The following is an 18,539-nucleotide window of genomic DNA, read 5'->3' on the forward strand; positions in this document are numbered from 1 at the left end:
AAGAGAATACAACAAATCCTTTTCAACTTATATTCAATTGAATAGACTGCAAAGACAAGATATTTCATGTTCACACTGGAAAACTTTGTTATTTTTTGCAAATATTAGCTCATTTGGAATTTGATGCCAGCAACATGTTTCAAAAAAGCTGGCACAAGTGGCAAAAAAGACCGAGAAAGTTGAGGAATGCTCTTCAAAGACTTATTTGGAACATCCCACAGGTGAACGGGCTAATTGGGAACAGGTGGGTGCCATGATTGGGTATAAAAGCAGCTTCCATGAAATGCTCAGTCATTCACAAACAAGGATGGGGCGAGGGTCACCACTTTGTCAACAAATTGTTGAACAACAACATTTCTCAAGCAGCTACTGCAAGGAATTTAGGGATTTCACCATCTACGCTCCGTAATATCATCAAAAGGTTCAGAGAATCTGGAGAAATCACTGCACGTAAGCCATGATATTACGGACCTTCGATCCCTCAGGCGGTACTGCATCAAAAAGCCACATTAGTGTGTAAAGGATATCACCACATGGGCTCAGGAACACTTCAGAAAACCCACTGTCAGTAACTACAGTTGGTCGCTACATCTGTAAGTGCAAGTTAAAACTATACTATGGAAAGCCAAAGCCATTTATCAACAACACCCAGAATTGCTTCGCTGGGCCCGAGGGTCAAAGTGTAAAAGGCAGCATCTGTGATGGTATGGGGGTGTATTAGTGCCCAAGACATGGGTAACTTACACATCTGTGAAGGCACCATTAATGCTGAAAGGTACATACACGTTTTGGAGCAACATATGTTGCCATCCAAGCAACGTTATCATGGACGCCCCTGCTTATTTCAGCATGACAAAGCCAAGCCACGTGTTACAACAGCGTGGCTTCATTGCAAAAGAGTGCTGGTACTAGACTGGCCTGCCTGTAGTCCAGACATTGAACATGTGTGGAGGCTAAAATATGAGAAGGGAGACTGTTGAACAACTTAAGTTGTACATCAAGCAAGAATGGGAAAGAATTCCACTTCAAAAATGTGTCTCCTCAGTTCCCAAACCTTTACTGAGTGTTGTTAAAAGGAAAGGCCATGTAACACACTGGTAAAAATGCCTCTGTGAAAACTTTTTTGCAATGTGTTGCTGCCATTAGATTCTAAGTTAATGATTATTTGCCCAAAAAAAAGAAGTTTCTCAGTGTGAACATGAAATATCTTGTCTTTGCAGTCTATTCAATTGAATAGAAGTTGTAAAGGATTTGTTGTATTCTCTTTTTATTTACCATTTACACAACGTGACAACTTCTCTGCTTTTGGCTTTTGTATTACAGTACATACTATATACTGTAAGTCATTTCATGTTTGCACACCCAGTGCTCAATAAACATATCTAAAAAAGAGGCGTCTTCATTGTGACTAATTATTTAATTGATCATAATTCAGTAATAATGATGTCATATTTTATGATTACAATCTGGAATGCAATGAAAACAAGGCGATACAGGTGGTTGAGCCACGCTCACGTGCCGTTCTCTTCTTTATCTGTCATTAATGATAAGTTTTATCAATATGTTAATGATTCACACGCCATTAATTAGTGATTCCATATCAGCTGTGGGCGACACACCCGCCTGACTAAACGCACAGCAGCAGTTTTTCGCTGGAACCGTGTCAATATTGTTCACTCTTTCCATCGATGGAAAATACAGGTCTCACCTGACCACGGCACCCCCGTGTCCTGCAGCTCAGGAAGGTCCCAGGGGTCTTCTTCTTCTGGCTCCCCGTCCATCAGAGCCAGGGTGGAGTGTGCAGGACTCCCCTTGTGCTCTATTCACCCACAAACAAGAGAATGGTAATATCAAATAATAATAATGTCAAATATCATCTCTTATTTCAGTCTGCACAGGAATTTACCTTTGCTTTCATTATTTTCTTTTTGCTGCACAGCCTGAAAAAAAGAGGGAAAAGCGTCAGAAAAAATAACAAAAACATCAAATGAAATGAAATTAAGTAAATAAAAATAAACACATAAATTGATCAATCAATTAAATTCAATTAATTTAGATTAAAAATATGAATACAATTCAATACATCCATCCATTTTCTACCGCTCGGTGTCGCGGGGATGCTGGAGCCTATCCCAGCTGCACTTCAATGAATTAACAATAATAATGAACGGGACAAGCAGTAGAAAATGGATGGATGGAACACAAAAAAATATATATGTTTTTTATTAAATTAAATAAATAAGCAAACAAATAAACAAGCAAACAAACACATACATGAATAGATCAAATAATACAATATTAAATTTGATTAAAAATAATAATAAAGTAAAATTGGACCAAATTAACAGTAATAATAAAATTAAATAAATTAAAATATAATAATATTAAATGAAAAAAATGAAATGGAATAAAATAAAATAAAACAAAATGGGGGAAAAAATGAAATGAAATAAATAAAAACACAAACAAATATATAAATAACCTAATTAATACATTAAATTACATTAGATGTATTAGAATAGATTAAATTAAATAAATCAAATAAAATAAAACGAAATTGATTTTTTTTAAATAAAATTCAAATAAAATGAATTGAAATAATATACAAACAATTATATTAATTAAATTAAATTGAAATAATACAAATTAGATACAATTAAATACAATTTTACTCAATTAAAAAAAATTATTAAATTAAATAGGATTAAATATTTAGTACATGCCTTCATATTTATATCCAAACCGCTCTACAATTGTTCCACTGTCACGCACAGTTCCCCCTCCTACATGTCAAGGTATTGATCATTTGCTCGCATGGTGTCATGGCCACAGGAAAATTCCACTAGCGCCACAATACTCAGTAGCACACGGAAATGAAGCAGAATGGATTTTGGGGTGGGGGAAAGTCTCTCCGAGTAATCTTTAATCTGCTTGCTGTTTAAATATTTGACGTCGTCATTTTCACTTACTGATGAAACAGAAAATGGATTGAGGAAGTGTTGTAGGACAAATTGGAACCCATGACTGTTTATTCATTATTACTTACATTGTAGGTAGTTTTTATAAATGTTACGGATTTGTCATTTTGCCCAACTTTTTCCATGCACAGTATAATATTTAATTGTATCATTCATTTTTTTCAAGTTTGTTTTACAAATAATTGTACTTGCAGAAATAAGGCATGTTTGTATTCATACAATGTTGCTAATAATAATATTTAATAATAATAATAATAAGGGTATATGCTCACCTCAGGTATCTTTAGTGCATCCATGCTCTCAGAGTGCGGCCTTCAGTTGGACAAACGCTTCCCCCACACAGGTGTGGTGGAAAAGGTGAGGGAGGTTGAGGCAGGTGGAACCTTTTGCATCTTTAAGAGGGTTTCACCTCTCACAGATAAGAGGAACACACCTCTCAAACCTTGACGAGTCTCTCCGTAATCTCTGCTGCACGTTGTGTTGCAATCTAGTGTACATTGTTGTACACCTAGTTTGTGTGTGTGTGTGCGGACAGGATGTGAAATGTGTCATCTAGGCTCCACTTAGTTTGATCATTGTGACAAACTATTGATCTTCTCCACAGAGTTACTCATTGGTTAACACTGTGTGCTAAATTTAGACACGTAAATGAAATATCACTTACTTACTTGTAAAAAATAAAAACATAGTAATCAATATTAGCATTGGTGTCCAAAGTGAGGCAAGTGAACAACAGCTTGGGCCTTTCGTGTTGAACTTGTGTATTGTTGTGCGACTGTTCAGTAAATGCTTTTTTTTTTGCCCCAATTCCTTGCAATGTTTCCGTTTGAAAGTAGTGTTTTATTATTTATGTTTTCTGTGTTAAAATATGGTATTTTATGATTTTACATAATAGCTGTATTTATTTGTTTGTGATCAGTACTTCTGCTGTCATTAGGAAACCGGAGAGAGTTTGTCCCCAACATGGCGCCCGGTCATCACGTGATAGACTCTAGACCAATCATTTAGGAGATCGTCTGGCCATACTTTCACTCTGATTGGTCAAAAGACTCTCACGTGACGACAGGGCGCCATGTTGGGGACCGACCCCGAAATGGAGTTGGCCATAGGCTGTCGGACACAGTGTAACAGCGACACTTAGAGGCTGTACTGTGCTATTGCTACATGTCATTTCCATGTCTTAAAAAATATGATTAAAATAATTGAAAATAATAATTCAGAGTATTATACGAGTTGAAATACCAATATTGAAATATTGATTTAAACTATACTAATTATATCTTCTGTTTTAGTTTTATTCAACCAACAAACTAATTAAATTATATGTTTGTACATATATCAATCAATCAATCAATCAATCAATGTTTATTTATATAGCCCTAAATCACAAGTGTCTCAAAGGGCTGTACAAGCCACAACGACATCCTCGGTAGGCTACAAACATGTTTTCTTTCCAGATTAATTTTAGATGCAAGGAATGATCCCCCCCCCCCCCGCCCCCCCATCTTTATTCATGGTTTTTAAAATGTGGCTTTCGTTCTAATTTACCTTTTTTCAATATAAAATGTTTATTTGAAAATGTGCACTGATTTTTTTTTTAAAATGCTAATTTATTTTTACATTTTATTTGTATTCATTTATTAATTTTTTAACTGATGATAATTGTACCACACAGCTATGATATCTAAGTTCAACACAAAATATTGAATATATATATATATATATATATATATATATATATATATATATATATATATATATATATATATATATATATATATATATATATATATATATTCCTTTAACATAAAATAAAATAAAAACTAAACAAAAACAAATCTTAGCATTTTTAAAGAAAAACAACATATATATTATTACAACTCAATAACTAAGTATGTACATATATTAAATAAATAAATAAAATAAACCACAAATAGTACGTACATTATGTATTGTGATTTTATTTCCCCACTATTTTTTATCATTAATATTTATTTATATTATATTTTTTAATATAAAATGTTTATTTTAAAATGTGCACTGATTTTTATTTCAATTTAAATGTATTTTTACATTTAATTTTTTTATTATTTTTTAACTGATAATAATTAATACCACATAGCTGTGATATCCAAGTTCACCACAAAATATTCACACTATATATATATATATATATATATATATATATATATATATATATATATATATATATATATATATATATATATATATACATATATATATATATATGTATACATTCCTTTAACATAAACAAAAACCTGAGCAAAAACAAATCTTCACATTTTAAAGAAAAACAACTCAATAACTACGTATGTAAATATATTATATAAAGAAATTAATGAAATAAACCACAACTAGTACGTACATTTGTGCTATGAATCTTGATTTTAGTTGTCTCTAATGAATAGTACGCATCCCAGTGTATTGTCATTTTATTTTCCCGCTATTTTTTTATCATTAATATTTTGAATTTTCATACGCATTGCATGCTGTTTGAATTTCTTCACCAATTCCACCATCATGTCCACCATTTTTTTATGTTCCATGTTACTTTATTCATATTTTTACAATAACAGTATTTGCAACACGAACACCAAATTAAAACTAAATAATTTAAAATGTATTTATTTGTTTCTTTTAGTCGTTGTTGTCTCTATCATAGTGACAGTGTGTACTTGAAACCTACAATGATAATTAAAAATGAAAAATGTTGCGGCTATTTTATTTCTTTTTACATGAATGTATTATGATAACGTGCTGCGTAACGGTTGCACTGCATTTAACAATCGCGTCGCTAGGGGGCAACCGTAACATTTTTGAAACCTTTCAAACGAAAGAGTAGGGTTTTTTAATTTTTTATTATTTTTACTTTTTATGATTCACACACATTTTTTTTTTTATTGATAATGATCATATACTATTTGTTTTTGTTTAATTAGGCTTTTCTTTGTACAGGCTTTTGTTGTTGAAATTTCCGGCTAGCCTATTTAAAGCCCCGTTTTCATTTCCGGTTCACGTCAGATTGGATGACATTGTCGCAAGTAATGGCACACACGCTAGTAGCCTCAATATAACGGGTTATTTATCCTCTTGCGCATTAATTAAAGACTACCGAACGTGCATTTTTGTTATTATGGACGACATGTCTTCTACTACTGCGGGTTTCAACGAGGAGACGCAGCAGCAAGGAGCACAGGTTAGCTAACGAGTTAGCATACTAGCTTAAATAAGCACTACTAGCCGAAGGACATAAATAAAGTTCAACTTTAATTTGTCTTAAATGCCGTCTCAGGTCTCTCCCACTCTACCCGACATCAGCATCCTCAACCCCACGGAGGAGGAGATAAGGGTGCTGAAAGAATGTCAGTCGGAGAGTTTAATGTTCAGACGTAAGGCCATAGCATTAGGTACAGCTGCATTAGAGAAAGTAGACATAGAAATGTCTTATTCTGTGATCATTCTCTTGCAGAGTTGCCCTTTGCTGTGCTGGGCGCTGCCGTGGGTCATGGCCTTGTTGTCAAAGGTAAAGACACACAATGTAGAGGCGATATGGATGTATCACAATATTAGTTTTTTATATTGGTCGATATTATTGATATTGTTATGACGTATGGAAAATATGGACCAGGCGAAAATATATGAAATGTAAACATTTTTTAATCCCACCTTCCTCTGATTATAATCTCTTCAACTATCAAGGCAGAAAGAAGTCCACACAAGCATGGAGAACACTCAATGTAAACAAGACAATACGTTTTTAAAATGAAGGTGCAAAAAGAAGGAATATGTAAGAAATGCTTCGTGAAGTGTAAGAAAATAGTGCAAAGTGTGAAAATGTAAACGTAGAGAAATCAGAACTATTTTCTGCAGGTTTAGTGCTTGTTCTTATTTAACTATGGAAATAATTTTTTTCTTATGCAGTAATTATTTGAGTTTTATTATTATATTATCGATATTGAACATACAGGTTATGCTCTATAACCTGTGGAAGATAAGGAGCAGAAGAAAAATATATTTAATTTGAAATGTAACTTCCTGTGATTATAATCAGCTATCAAGGCAGAAAGGAAATGTCAACACAAGCATGGAAAACACTCAATGTAAACAACATTGGAAAAGAAGCTCTGAAAAATCATGAATGTTATGAATATGAATATAGGTGATACTGTCACCTGATTGTCTCACGCCATACAAAGAATCAACCAAACGTGATAGTCGATACTGTCACCTGATTGGCTGTTAGGGTGTCTCATCCATGCAAAGAATCAACCAAACGTGATAGTTGATACTGTCACCTGATTGGCTGTTAGTGTGTCTCATCCATGCAAAGAATCAACCAAACGTGATAGTTGATACTGTCACCTGATTGGCTGTTAGTGTGTCTCATCCATGCAAAGAATCAACCAAACGTGATAGTCGATACTGTCACCTGATTGGCTGTTAGTGTGTCTCATCCATGCAAAGAATCAACCAAACGAGATAGTCGATACTGTCACCTGATTGGCTGTTAGGGTGTCTCATCCATGCAAAGAATCAACCAAACGTGATAGTCGATACTGTCACCTGATTGGCTGTTAGGGTGTCTCATCCATGCAAAGAATCAACCAAACGTGATAGTTGATACTGTCACCTGATTGGCTGTTAGTGTGTCTCATCCATGCAAAGAATCAACCAAACGTGATAGTTGATACTGTCACCTGATTGGCTGTTAGTGTGTCTCACGCCATGCAAAGAATCAACCAAACGTGATAGTTGATACTGTCACCTGATTGGCTGTTAGTGTGTCTCACGCCATGCAAAGAATCAACCAAACGTGATAGTCGATACTGTCACCTGATTGGCTGTTAGGGTGTCTCATCCATGCAAAGAATCAACCAAACGTGATAGTTGATACTGTCACCTGATTGGCTGTTAGTGTGTCTCATCCATGCAAAGAATCAACCAAACGTGATAGTTGATACTGTCACCTGATTGGCTGTTAGTGTGTCTCACGCCATGCAAAGAATCAACCAAACGTGATAGTTGATACTGTCACCTGATTGGCTGTTAGGGTGTCTCATCCATGCAAAGAATCAACCAAACGTGATAGTTGATACTGTCACCTGATTGGCTGTTAGTGTGTCTCATCCATGCAAAGAATCAACCAAACGTGATAGTTGATACTGTCACCTGATTGGCTGTTAGGGTGTCTCATCCATGCAAAGAATCAACCAAACGTGATAGTTGATACTGTCACCTGATTGGCTGTTAGTGTGTCTCATCCATGCAAAGAATCAACCAAACGTGATAGTTGATACTGTCACCTGATTGGCTGTTAGTGTGTCTCACGCCATGCAAAGAATCAACCAAACGTGATAGTTGATACTGTCACCTGATTGGCTGTTAGGGTGTCTCATCCATGCAAAGAATCAACCAAACGTGATAGTTGATACTGTCACCTGATTGGCTGTTAGGGTGTCTCATCCATGCAAAGAATCAACCAAAGGTGATAGTTGATACTGTCACCTGATTGGCTGTTAGGGTGTCTCATCCATGCAAAGAATCAACCAAACGTGATAGTTGATACTGTCACCTGATTGGCTGTTAGGGTGTCTCATCCATGCAAAGAATCAACCAAACGTGATGGTTGATACTGTCACCTGATTGGCTGTTAGTGTTTCTCATCCATGCAAAGAATCAACCAAACGTGATAGTTGATACTGTCACCTGATTGGCTGTTAGTGTGTCTCATCCATGCAAAGAATCAACCAAACGTGATAGTTGATACTGTCACCTGATTGGCTGTTAGTGTGTCTCATCCATGCAAAGAATCAACCAAACGTGATAGTTGATACTGTCACCTGATTGGCTGTTAGTGTGTCTCATCCATGCAAAGAATCAACCAAACGTGATAGTTGATACTGTCACCTGATTGGCTGTTAGCATGTCAGGGATCACTTCCTGCGTTATTAGAGAGCGAGTGTCTTTGTTCATGCAACCAACCTTGCTTCCATACTTCCGACATAATAGAAAAAAAAAAATGTAACGTTGTATCGAATACTTTGATTGTTGATATTGTTTTATGGTCCATGGAACACCAACGCACGTTAAAATATGTTTTTTTTATACTTCAGGGATTCTCTCTGCATCTGCGAGGTTTGGAGCTTTACCCAAAGTGGCCTGTAAGTTTGTGAACTTTGCTTCTTTTTTTTTTATATCACAACCAAAACAAATCCCACTTTATTGGATTTGATTGTGTTTCCACGTGACTTGGTAAGCTCCGAGTGGGGTTTTCCCCAGCGGTCAGTGAAGGCAGCATGTGTGTGTGTGTGTGTGTGTGTGTGTGTGTGTGTGTGCCAGTTGGGATCCTTTTTGGCTCCGTGGCGGGGCAGTTGTCCTACATCCCGACGTGTCGGGAGAAGTTGAAGAAGTTGGACAACTCTCCGATAGGAGAGCATTTGAGACGGATGTCGCTGCAGCTTCCACAGTCGTGCGTGCACCCACTCCACATTCCACACCGCCGTGTCCTCCACTCTCACTTCTGCCATTCTCCTTCTTAGTCCCGGCGGTCCTCAGTCAGAGATGAGCGACCCCGACACCCCCAGCTTTGACGCCATGTTCCGGCCAGCAGAAGACACCGGCCAGACACCAGAGCGAGGATATCCAAGAAGGAGTGTGGACTTCAACGCGCCAGGTAACAAATATTTATCCTCTTTTATTGGACTTTTCAGCTCTTGAGAAGTAGGGCCGGGAATCATTAGCTAATGATTCAATTCAGAATGGATTCTCCATTCAAAATCAATACTTTAAAAAAATTATAGGATGTAGGGATGGGACGGTATGATAAGGAGCCCCTAAAGGGACATGGGGGGGAACATTTTTTAGATATGCATCTCGCGCGCACGTGATACATATCTATACATTTTTGGCAGCAACAAAGAGGCCACTTGGGTAGATATTTGTTCTAAAAAGGGTATTTCAACAAGTAAATAGTACAGTAGATACTTGATTTATATATATGTAATGCTAATAAGGGTATTCTAGTAAAATATGCAGAAATGAGATGTGTCAATATCAAAATATTACATGAAATACATTTTTGGCAGCAACAAAGTGGCCACTTGGGTAGATATTTGTTCTAAAAAGGGTATTTCAACAAGTAAACGGTACAGTGGGTATTTGATTTATATATATATGTAATGTCCATAAGGGTATTCTAGTAAAATATGCAGAGATGAGATGTGTCAGTATCAAAATATTACTTGAAATCAATTTTTGGCAGCAGCAAAGTGGTTGTTTTGGTATATCTTAGCTTTGTAAAGGGTATTTCTACAAGTAAACAGTACAGTAGGTACTTGATTCATATATATATGTAATGCTAATAAGGGTATTCTAGTAAAATATGCAGAGATGAGATGTGTCAATATCAAAATATTACATGAAATACATTTTTGGCAGCAACAAAGTGGCCATTTGGGTAGATATTTGTTCTAAAAAGGGTATTTCAACAAGTAAACGGTACAGTGGGTATTTGATTTATATATATGTAATGTCTATAAGGGTATTCTAGTAAAATATGCAGAGATGAGATGTGTCAATATCAAAATATTACTTGAAATCAATTTTTGGCAGCAGCAAAGTGGTTGTTTTGGTATATCTTAGCTTTGTAAAGGGTATTTCTACAAGTAAACAGTACAGTAGGTACTTGATTTATATATATATATGTAATGCTAATAAGGGTATTCTAGTAAAATATGCAGAGATGAGATGTGTCAATATCAAAGTATTAGTTGAAATCTATTTTTGGCAGCAACAAAGTGGCCATTTGGGTAGATATTTGTTCTAAAAAGGGTATTTCAACAAGTAAACGGTACAGTGGGTATTTGATTTATATATATGTAATGTCCATAAGGGTTTCTAGTAAAATATGCAGAGATGAGATGTCAGTATCAAAATATTAGTTGAAATCATTTTTGGCAGCAGCAAAGTGGTTGTTTTGGTATATTTTAGCTTTGTGAAGGGTATTTCTACAAGTAAACAGTACAGTAGGTACTTGATTTATATACAGTATATGTAATGCTAATAAGGGTATTCTAGTAAAATATGCAGAGATGAGATGTGTCAATATCAAAGTATTAGTTGAAATCTATTTTTGGCAGCAACAAAGTGGCCATTTGGGTAGGTATTTGTTCTAAAAAGGGTATCTCAACAAGTAAACGGTACAGCAGGTACTTGATTTATATATATATATATATATATATATATATATATATATATATATATATATATATATATATATATATATATATATATGTAATGCCCATAAGGGTATTCTAGTAAAATATGCAGAGATGAGATGTGTCAGTATCAAAATATTACTTGAAATAAATTTTTGGCAGCAGCAAAGTGGTTGTTTTGGTATATCTTAGCTTTGTAAAGGGTATTTGTACAAGTAAACAGTACAGCAGGTACTTGATTTGTATATATATATATATATGTAATGCTAATAAGGGTATTCTAGTAAAATATGCAGAGATACCATACCAACTTTATTTATAAAGCCCTTTAAAAACAACCACAGTTGAAAAACAAAGGGCTGTACACCACAAAGAAATAAAGGCAAGAGATGAGATGTGTCAATATCAAAGTATTAGTTGAAAACTATTTTTGGCAGCAACAAAGTGGCCATTTGGGTAGATATTTGTTCTAAAAAGGGTATTTCAACAAGTAAACGGTACAGTGGGTATTTGATTTATATATATGTAATGTCCATAAGGGTATTCTAGTAAAATATGCAGAGATGAGATGTGTCAGTATCAAAATATTACTTGAAATCAATTTTTGGCAGCAGCAAAGTGGTTGTTTTGGTATATCTTAGCTTTGTAAAGGGTATTTCTACAAGTAAACAGTACAGTAGGTACTTGATTTATATATATATATATGTAATGCTAATAAGGGTATTCTAGTAAAATATGCAGAGATGAGATGTGTCAATATCAAAGTATTAGTAGAAATCTATTTTTGACAGCAACAAAGTGGCCATTTGGGTAGATGTTTGTTCTAAAAAGGGTATTTCAACAAGTAAACAGTACAGTAGGTACTTGATTTATACATATGTAATGCCCATAAGGGTTTCTAGTAAAATATGCAGAGATGAGATGTCAGTATCAAAATATTAGTTGAAATCATGTTTTGGCAGCAGCAAAGTGGTTGTTTTGGTATATCTTAGCTTTGTAAAGGGTATTTCTACAAGTAAACAGTACAGTAGGTACTTGATTCATATATATATGTAATGCTAATAAGGGTATTCTAGTAAAATATGCAGAGATGAGATGTGTCAATATCAAAATATTACATGAAATACATTTTTGGCAGCAACAAAGTGGCCACTTGGGTAGATATTTGTTCTAAAAAGGGTATTTCAACAAGTAAACGGTACAGTGGGTATTTGATTTATATATATATGTAATGTCCATAAGGGTATTCTAGTAAAATATGCAGAGATGAGATGTGTCAGTATCAAAATATTACTTGAAATCAATTTTTGGCAGCAGCAAAGTGGTTGTTTTGGTATATTTTAGCTTTGTGAAGGGTATTTCTACAAGTAAACAGTACAGTAGGTACTTGATTTATATATATATGTAATGCTAATAAGGGTATTCTAGTAAAATATGCAGAGATGAGATGTGTCAATATCAAAATATTACGTGAAATACATTTTTGGCAGCAACAAAGTGGCCATTTGGGTAGATATTTGTTCTAAAAAGGGTATTTCAACAAGTAAACGGTACAGTGGGTATTGGATTTATATATATGTAATGTCCATAAGGGTATTCTAGTAAAATATGCAGAGATGAGATGTGTCAGTATCAAAATATTACTTGAAATCAATTTTTGGCAGCAGCAAAGTGGTTGTTTTGGTATATCTTAGCTTTGTAAAGGGTATTTCTACAAGTAAACAGTACAGTAGGTACTTGATTTATATATATATATATATATATATGTAATGCTAATAAGGGTATTCTCGTAAAATATGCAGAGATGAGATGTGTCAATATCAAAGTATTAGTTGAAATCTATTTTTGGCAGCAACAAAGTGGCCATTTGGGTAGATATTTGTTCTAAAAAGGGTATTTCAACAAGTAAACACTACAGCAGGTACTTGATTCATATATATGTAATGCCCATAAGGGTTTCTAGTAAAATATGCAGAGATGAGATGTGTCAGTATCAAAATATTACTTGAAATCAATTTTTGGCAGCAGCAAAGTGGTTGTTTTGGTATATCTTAGCTTTGTAAAGGGTATTTCTACAAGTAAACAGTACAGTAGGTACTTGATTTATATATATATGTAATGCTAATAAGGGTATTCTCGTAAAATATGCAGAGATGAGATGTGTCAATATCAAAGTATTACATGAAATACATTTTTGGCAGCAACAAAGTGGCCATTTGGGTAGATATTTGTTCTAAAAAGGGTATTTCAACAAGTAAACGGTACAGTGGGTATTTGATTTATATATATGTAATGTCCATAAGGGTATTCTAGTAAAATATGCAGAGATGAGATGTGTCAGTATCAAAATATTACTTGAAATCAATTTTTGGCAGCAGCAAAGTGGTTGTTTTGGTATATCTTAGCTTTGTAAAGGGTATTTCTACAAGTAAACAGTACAGTAGGTACTTGATTTATATATATATATATATATATATATATATATATATATATATATACATATATATATATATGTAATGCTAATAAGGGTATTCTAGTAAAATATGCAGAGATAAGATGTGTCAATATCAAAGTATTAGTTGAAATCTATTTTTGGCAGCAACAAAGTGGCCATTTGGGTAGGTATTTGTTCTAAAAAGGATATTTCAACAAGTAAACAGTACAGCAGGTACTTGATTTATACATATGTAATGCCCATAAGGGTTTCTAGTAAAATATGCAGAGATGAGATGTCAGTATCAAAATATTAGTTGAAATCATGTTTTGGCAGCAGCAAAGTGGTTGTTTTGGTATATTTTAGCTTTGTGAAGGGTATTTCTACAAGTAAACAGTACAGTAGGTACTTGATTTATATACAGTATATGTAATGCTAATAAGGGTATTCTAGTAAAATATGCAGAGATGAGATGTGTCAATATCAAAGTATTAGTTGAAATCTATTTTTGGCAGCAACAAAGTGGCCATTTGGGTAGGTATTTGTTCTAAAAAGGGTATTTCAACAAGTAAACGGTACAGCAGGTACTTGATTTATATATATATATATATATATATATATATATATATATATATATATATATATATATATATATATATATATATATATATATATATATATATGTAATGCCCATAAGGGTATTCTAGTAAAATATGCAGAGATGAGATGTGTCAGTATCAAAATATTACTTGAAATCAATTTTTGGCAGCAGCAAAGTGGTTGTTTTGGTATATCTTAGCTTTGTAAAGGGTATTTCTACAAGTAAACAGTACAGCAGGTACTTGATTTGTATATATATATATATGTAATGCTAATAAGGGTATTCTAGTAAAATATGCAGAGATACCATACCATACCATACCAACTTTATTTATAAAGCCCTTTAAAAACAACCACAGTTGAAAAACAAAGGGCTGTACACCACAAAGAAATAAAGGCAAGAGATGAGATGTGTCAATATCAAAGTATTAGTTGAAAACTATTTTTGGCAGCAACAAAGTGGCCATTTGGGTAGATGTTTGTTCTAAAAAGGGTATTTCAACAAGTAAACGGTACAGTGGGTATTTGATTTATATATATATGTAATGTCCATAAGGCTATTCTAGTAAAATATGCAGAGATGAGATGTGTCAGTATCAAAATATTACTTGAAATCAATTTTTGGCAGCAGCAAAGTGGTTGTTTTGGTATATCTTAGCTTTGTAAAGGGTATTTCAACAAGTAAACAGTACAGCAGGTATTTGATTTATATATATGTAATGCCCATAAGGGTTTCTAGTAAAATATGCAGAGATGAGATGTCAGTATCAAAATATTAGTTGAAATCAATTTTTGGCAGCAGCAAAGTGGTTGTTTTGGTATATTTTAGCTTTGTAAAGGGTATTTCTACAAGTAAACAGTACAGTAGGTACTTGATTTATATACAGTATATGTAATGCTAATAAGGGTATTCTAGTAAAATATGCAGAGACTAGATGTGTCAATATCAAAATCCATGATGTGATCCATCTTGCGATTGAGTTCAGAAATCGCCCCAGTCTGAATAAGTGATCAAACTTGACTATTAGAGGAATTCAAAATCCTAACAAGGTTTGCGTAGGTGAACCTGTGAAAAGGATCATTGCCTACTGGCAAGACCGCAGGCTGGGTATGAAAAGACCATACTAGGGTGGTCCCCCTACCAATATTTTGGTACCGGTACCAAAATGTATCTCTGTACTTTTCTAAATAAAGGGGACCACAAAAAATATAATTATTGTCTTTATTTTAACAAAAACTCTTAGGGTACATTAAACATATGTTTAACAACAAGTAACAACATATAATTTTTAAAGTCATCTAGAGTTCAACTAAATACATTTTGGTACCGGTACCAAAATGTATTCAGATACTTGTCGATACTTTTCTAAATAAAGGGGACGACAAAAAATGTCATTATTGTCTTTATTGTAACAAAAGATGTTAGTGTACATGAAACATATGTTTATTATTGTCATTTAGTCCTTAAATAAAATAGACAACTTGTCTTTTAGTAGTAAGTAAACAAACAAAGACTCCTAATTAGTCTGCTGACGTATGCAGTAACATATTGTGTCATTTATACACCTATTATTTTGTACACATCATGAGGGACAAACTGTAAAAAATGGATTATTCATCTACTTGTTCATTTACTGTTAATATCTGCTGGAACATGTTCTATCTACACTTCTGTTCAAATGTAATAATCACTTATTCTTCTCTTCTTTGATACTTGACATTAGTTTTGGATGATACCGCACATTTAGGTGTGGATCCGATACCAAGTAGTTACAGGATCATACATTGGTCATATTCAAAGTCCTCATGTGTCCAGGGACATATTTACTGACTTTATAAACATATACATTTTTTTTTTTTTAAAAGAAAGATTTTTTGTGACGCTAAAAAATATCGATGTACTCATAATAGTATCGACTATATACACTCTTGTTCTTGGTATCATTACAGTGGATGTCAGGTGTAGATCCACCCATGGCGTTTGTTTACATTGTGTCGCCGGTGAGCTATTGTATCCTCCTACGGTGTGTAGTGAAGCATGTTTAGCTATTCCTCGTCCTGCAGTGATAATGCTACTTGTAAGAAACTGACTTTATTTGTCGCCATGGAGACGAGGATTAGTGATTTAGAAGTAGCTAAAACACTGCCGACTGCGGATGTCTTAAAGCAGCTCTTCTTGAGGGTGTTTCGGTGTTATAACTAGGGATGATGTTTGATAAGGAATTATCGAGTTCGAGCCTATTATCGAATCCTCTTATCGAACCGATTCCTTATCGATTCTCTTATCGAGTCCAGATAGGTTGTTGTATATGGAAAAAAACACACAATATTTGGTTTAACAAAAGCTCACTTTTATTATATAATAAAAAAAATAAAATCTAATAAATAAATAAATATTGACTGTTACCCACCTAAAAAAATAAAATAAAATAAATAAATATTGACTGTTGTTACCCAAAGTATATTAAGTGGGATTTTTCAGAGAAACAAATATATACAGTAACACAAAAACAAGCTGTCTCTGTGATCACTATAGGTGTATAAATAATAATATAGTGTTAAATAAAATCAGTCCCTTGAGCACAAAACTGAAAATAATACAGCTCTCCAAAAAGTGCACTTCTGCTGCTATTGGAACATAACTGTTTGTTATGATGCTTTGACATTTTTGCACTTTATTTCTTTATTGAAAGAACATTCTATGAAGAGAAAAGTTCTTTGCAAATGTGGTTACAATGCTAATAAATGAAAAGTTAAAGCTAAAAAAAGAAATACACTTTATTGAGTTAACATTATTTCTTTATGGGGGAAAAATGTTATGAGCTAGAGAATATAACAACTACACTACCCAGCATGCAACGGGAGTGACGAGCATGCACGGTAGCCCCGAAAAGTGTTGCATGTTGCCACGCTGTGAAAGTAAACGTCAAGAACTCAGCCAACACGCCTCGTCTGCATTATTTATAATTAGACAGACAACACATCTACAGTGTGATTTTGTAACGTTTACAAGGAAAGAAAAACAAAAGTTAAAAAAGGGAGATGTGTTGTATATATATGTATGTGCTGCAGTGTTGTATATATGTGTATGTGCTGCGGTTGTTTTAAGAACGTTGCGACAGCTGCCGTAAAGGAGGTGCGTTGCTAGCCTGGTTGCTATGTTTCCGGTTGGTGGTAAAAGTGTTGGTCATGTGTTTTACCCTGCTAAAATCTCTCAGTAAAGTTATTCGATGGATTATAGCTTTTGTTTTGAACTTTATTACACCTCGGAGCGCTTTTTCCCGTCCATTGTTTTCCTGCTTTCGCTATCTGCGCCTAATGACTGAGCTACGTGACGTCATTTATTGTGATGTCCCACGGAGCATTTCTGGTCGGGACGGGATTCGAATAAAGAATCAACTCTTTTCCTTTACTATAGTGGTCTCGATAACGGGTACCGGTTCTCAAAAAGGGATTCGAGTCCGAGGACTCGGTTCTTTTCTTATCAAACAACCGGGAAAACCGGTTTCGAGTGTCATCCCTAGTTATAACTTCACCTTTATCTTTACTTTTTACACCAAAATGCGTCCATTCTCCCTTTTGTGTCCACACACTGTGTCTGCTTGTAAGTACTCTGTGTGTGTGCGCTGCCCAACATGCTCCTCTGCTGGTAAAACCAGCAATGTCACCACGTGACGTGACGACGCGCCGTCATAGGGAAGCGGTACTTTTCAAACAGAGTATAGTAGTGTGTTTGATTCATTAGTACTGCGACACTATACTAGTAGCGGTCTACTATACTAGTAGCGGTATACTATACTAGTAGGGGTATACTATACTAGTAGGGAGGGGTATACTATACTAGTAGCGGTATACCGTCCAACCCTAATGTCAAGCAAAAAAGTGTCGTCATTGTCTTTGCTTTACCCCTGCAGTCCAGACCGACATGGAGGACGACGTCCCCAAGAGGAAGGCCACCCTCTATGAAGACCTGCGGCTCAAAAACCGAGAGAACTACGAGGTGACGCTGACTCAAAAGGCGGAGACGCTCCTTAAAGCCCCGCCTGAGAAGGAGTGGGAAAGACCGACCAAGAACGGTGGGACGTCAGTCAGACTTGCACTGGAAGGTTTTCCCTTCAAAGACATTCAACCTGTTTCCTCTGTTGCAGTGAAGACCAACAGCTACGGAGACACCTGGGAGGAGTGAGTCAGGTGACACTACCTCAGCGGCCATTACTGACTTTGAAGGGACTCGTGCGTGGTTCTGTTGACTTTGTCTTTGCAAATTAAACCAAAGTGCTGACGTCGTCA

General features: G+C 34.8%; 2 protein-coding genes across 2 annotated transcripts in view; one reads left to right on the forward strand and one right to left on the reverse strand.

The window, feature by feature from the left end:
* The window catches only part of slc34a2a (solute carrier family 34 member 2a), a 31,492-nt gene extending 27,992 nt beyond the window's left edge, over positions 1 to 3,500 (reverse strand). Inside the window, exons 1-3 of the mRNA XM_062027323.1 lie at positions 3,251 to 3,500; positions 1,907 to 1,940; positions 1,709 to 1,819 (exon numbers count right to left, since the gene is read on the reverse strand). Coding sequence (XP_061883307.1) covers positions 1,709 to 1,819; positions 1,907 to 1,940; positions 3,251 to 3,274 — 169 coding nt within the window. The 5' untranslated portion in view covers positions 3,275 to 3,500. The remainder of the gene's footprint in view (positions 1 to 1,708; positions 1,820 to 1,906; positions 1,941 to 3,250) is intronic.
* A 2,487-nt stretch (positions 3,501 to 5,987) lies between these two features.
* Positions 5,988 to 18,539, forward strand: LOC133634223 (OCIA domain-containing protein 1-like). Its single transcript, XM_062027325.1, has 8 exons — positions 5,988 to 6,195; positions 6,292 to 6,388; positions 6,469 to 6,522; positions 9,113 to 9,160; positions 9,339 to 9,468; positions 9,539 to 9,672; positions 18,164 to 18,325; positions 18,398 to 18,539. The coding sequence occupies exons 1-8, from the start codon at positions 6,133 to 6,135 to the stop codon at positions 18,433 to 18,435; spliced, it is 726 nt and encodes a 241-aa protein (XP_061883309.1). The 5' UTR covers positions 5,988 to 6,132; the 3' UTR covers positions 18,436 to 18,539.

Source organism: Entelurus aequoreus, linkage group LG18 (assembly GCF_033978785.1).
Source record: "Entelurus aequoreus isolate RoL-2023_Sb linkage group LG18, RoL_Eaeq_v1.1, whole genome shotgun sequence".
Taxonomy (NCBI): domain Eukaryota; kingdom Metazoa; phylum Chordata; class Actinopteri; order Syngnathiformes; family Syngnathidae; genus Entelurus; species Entelurus aequoreus.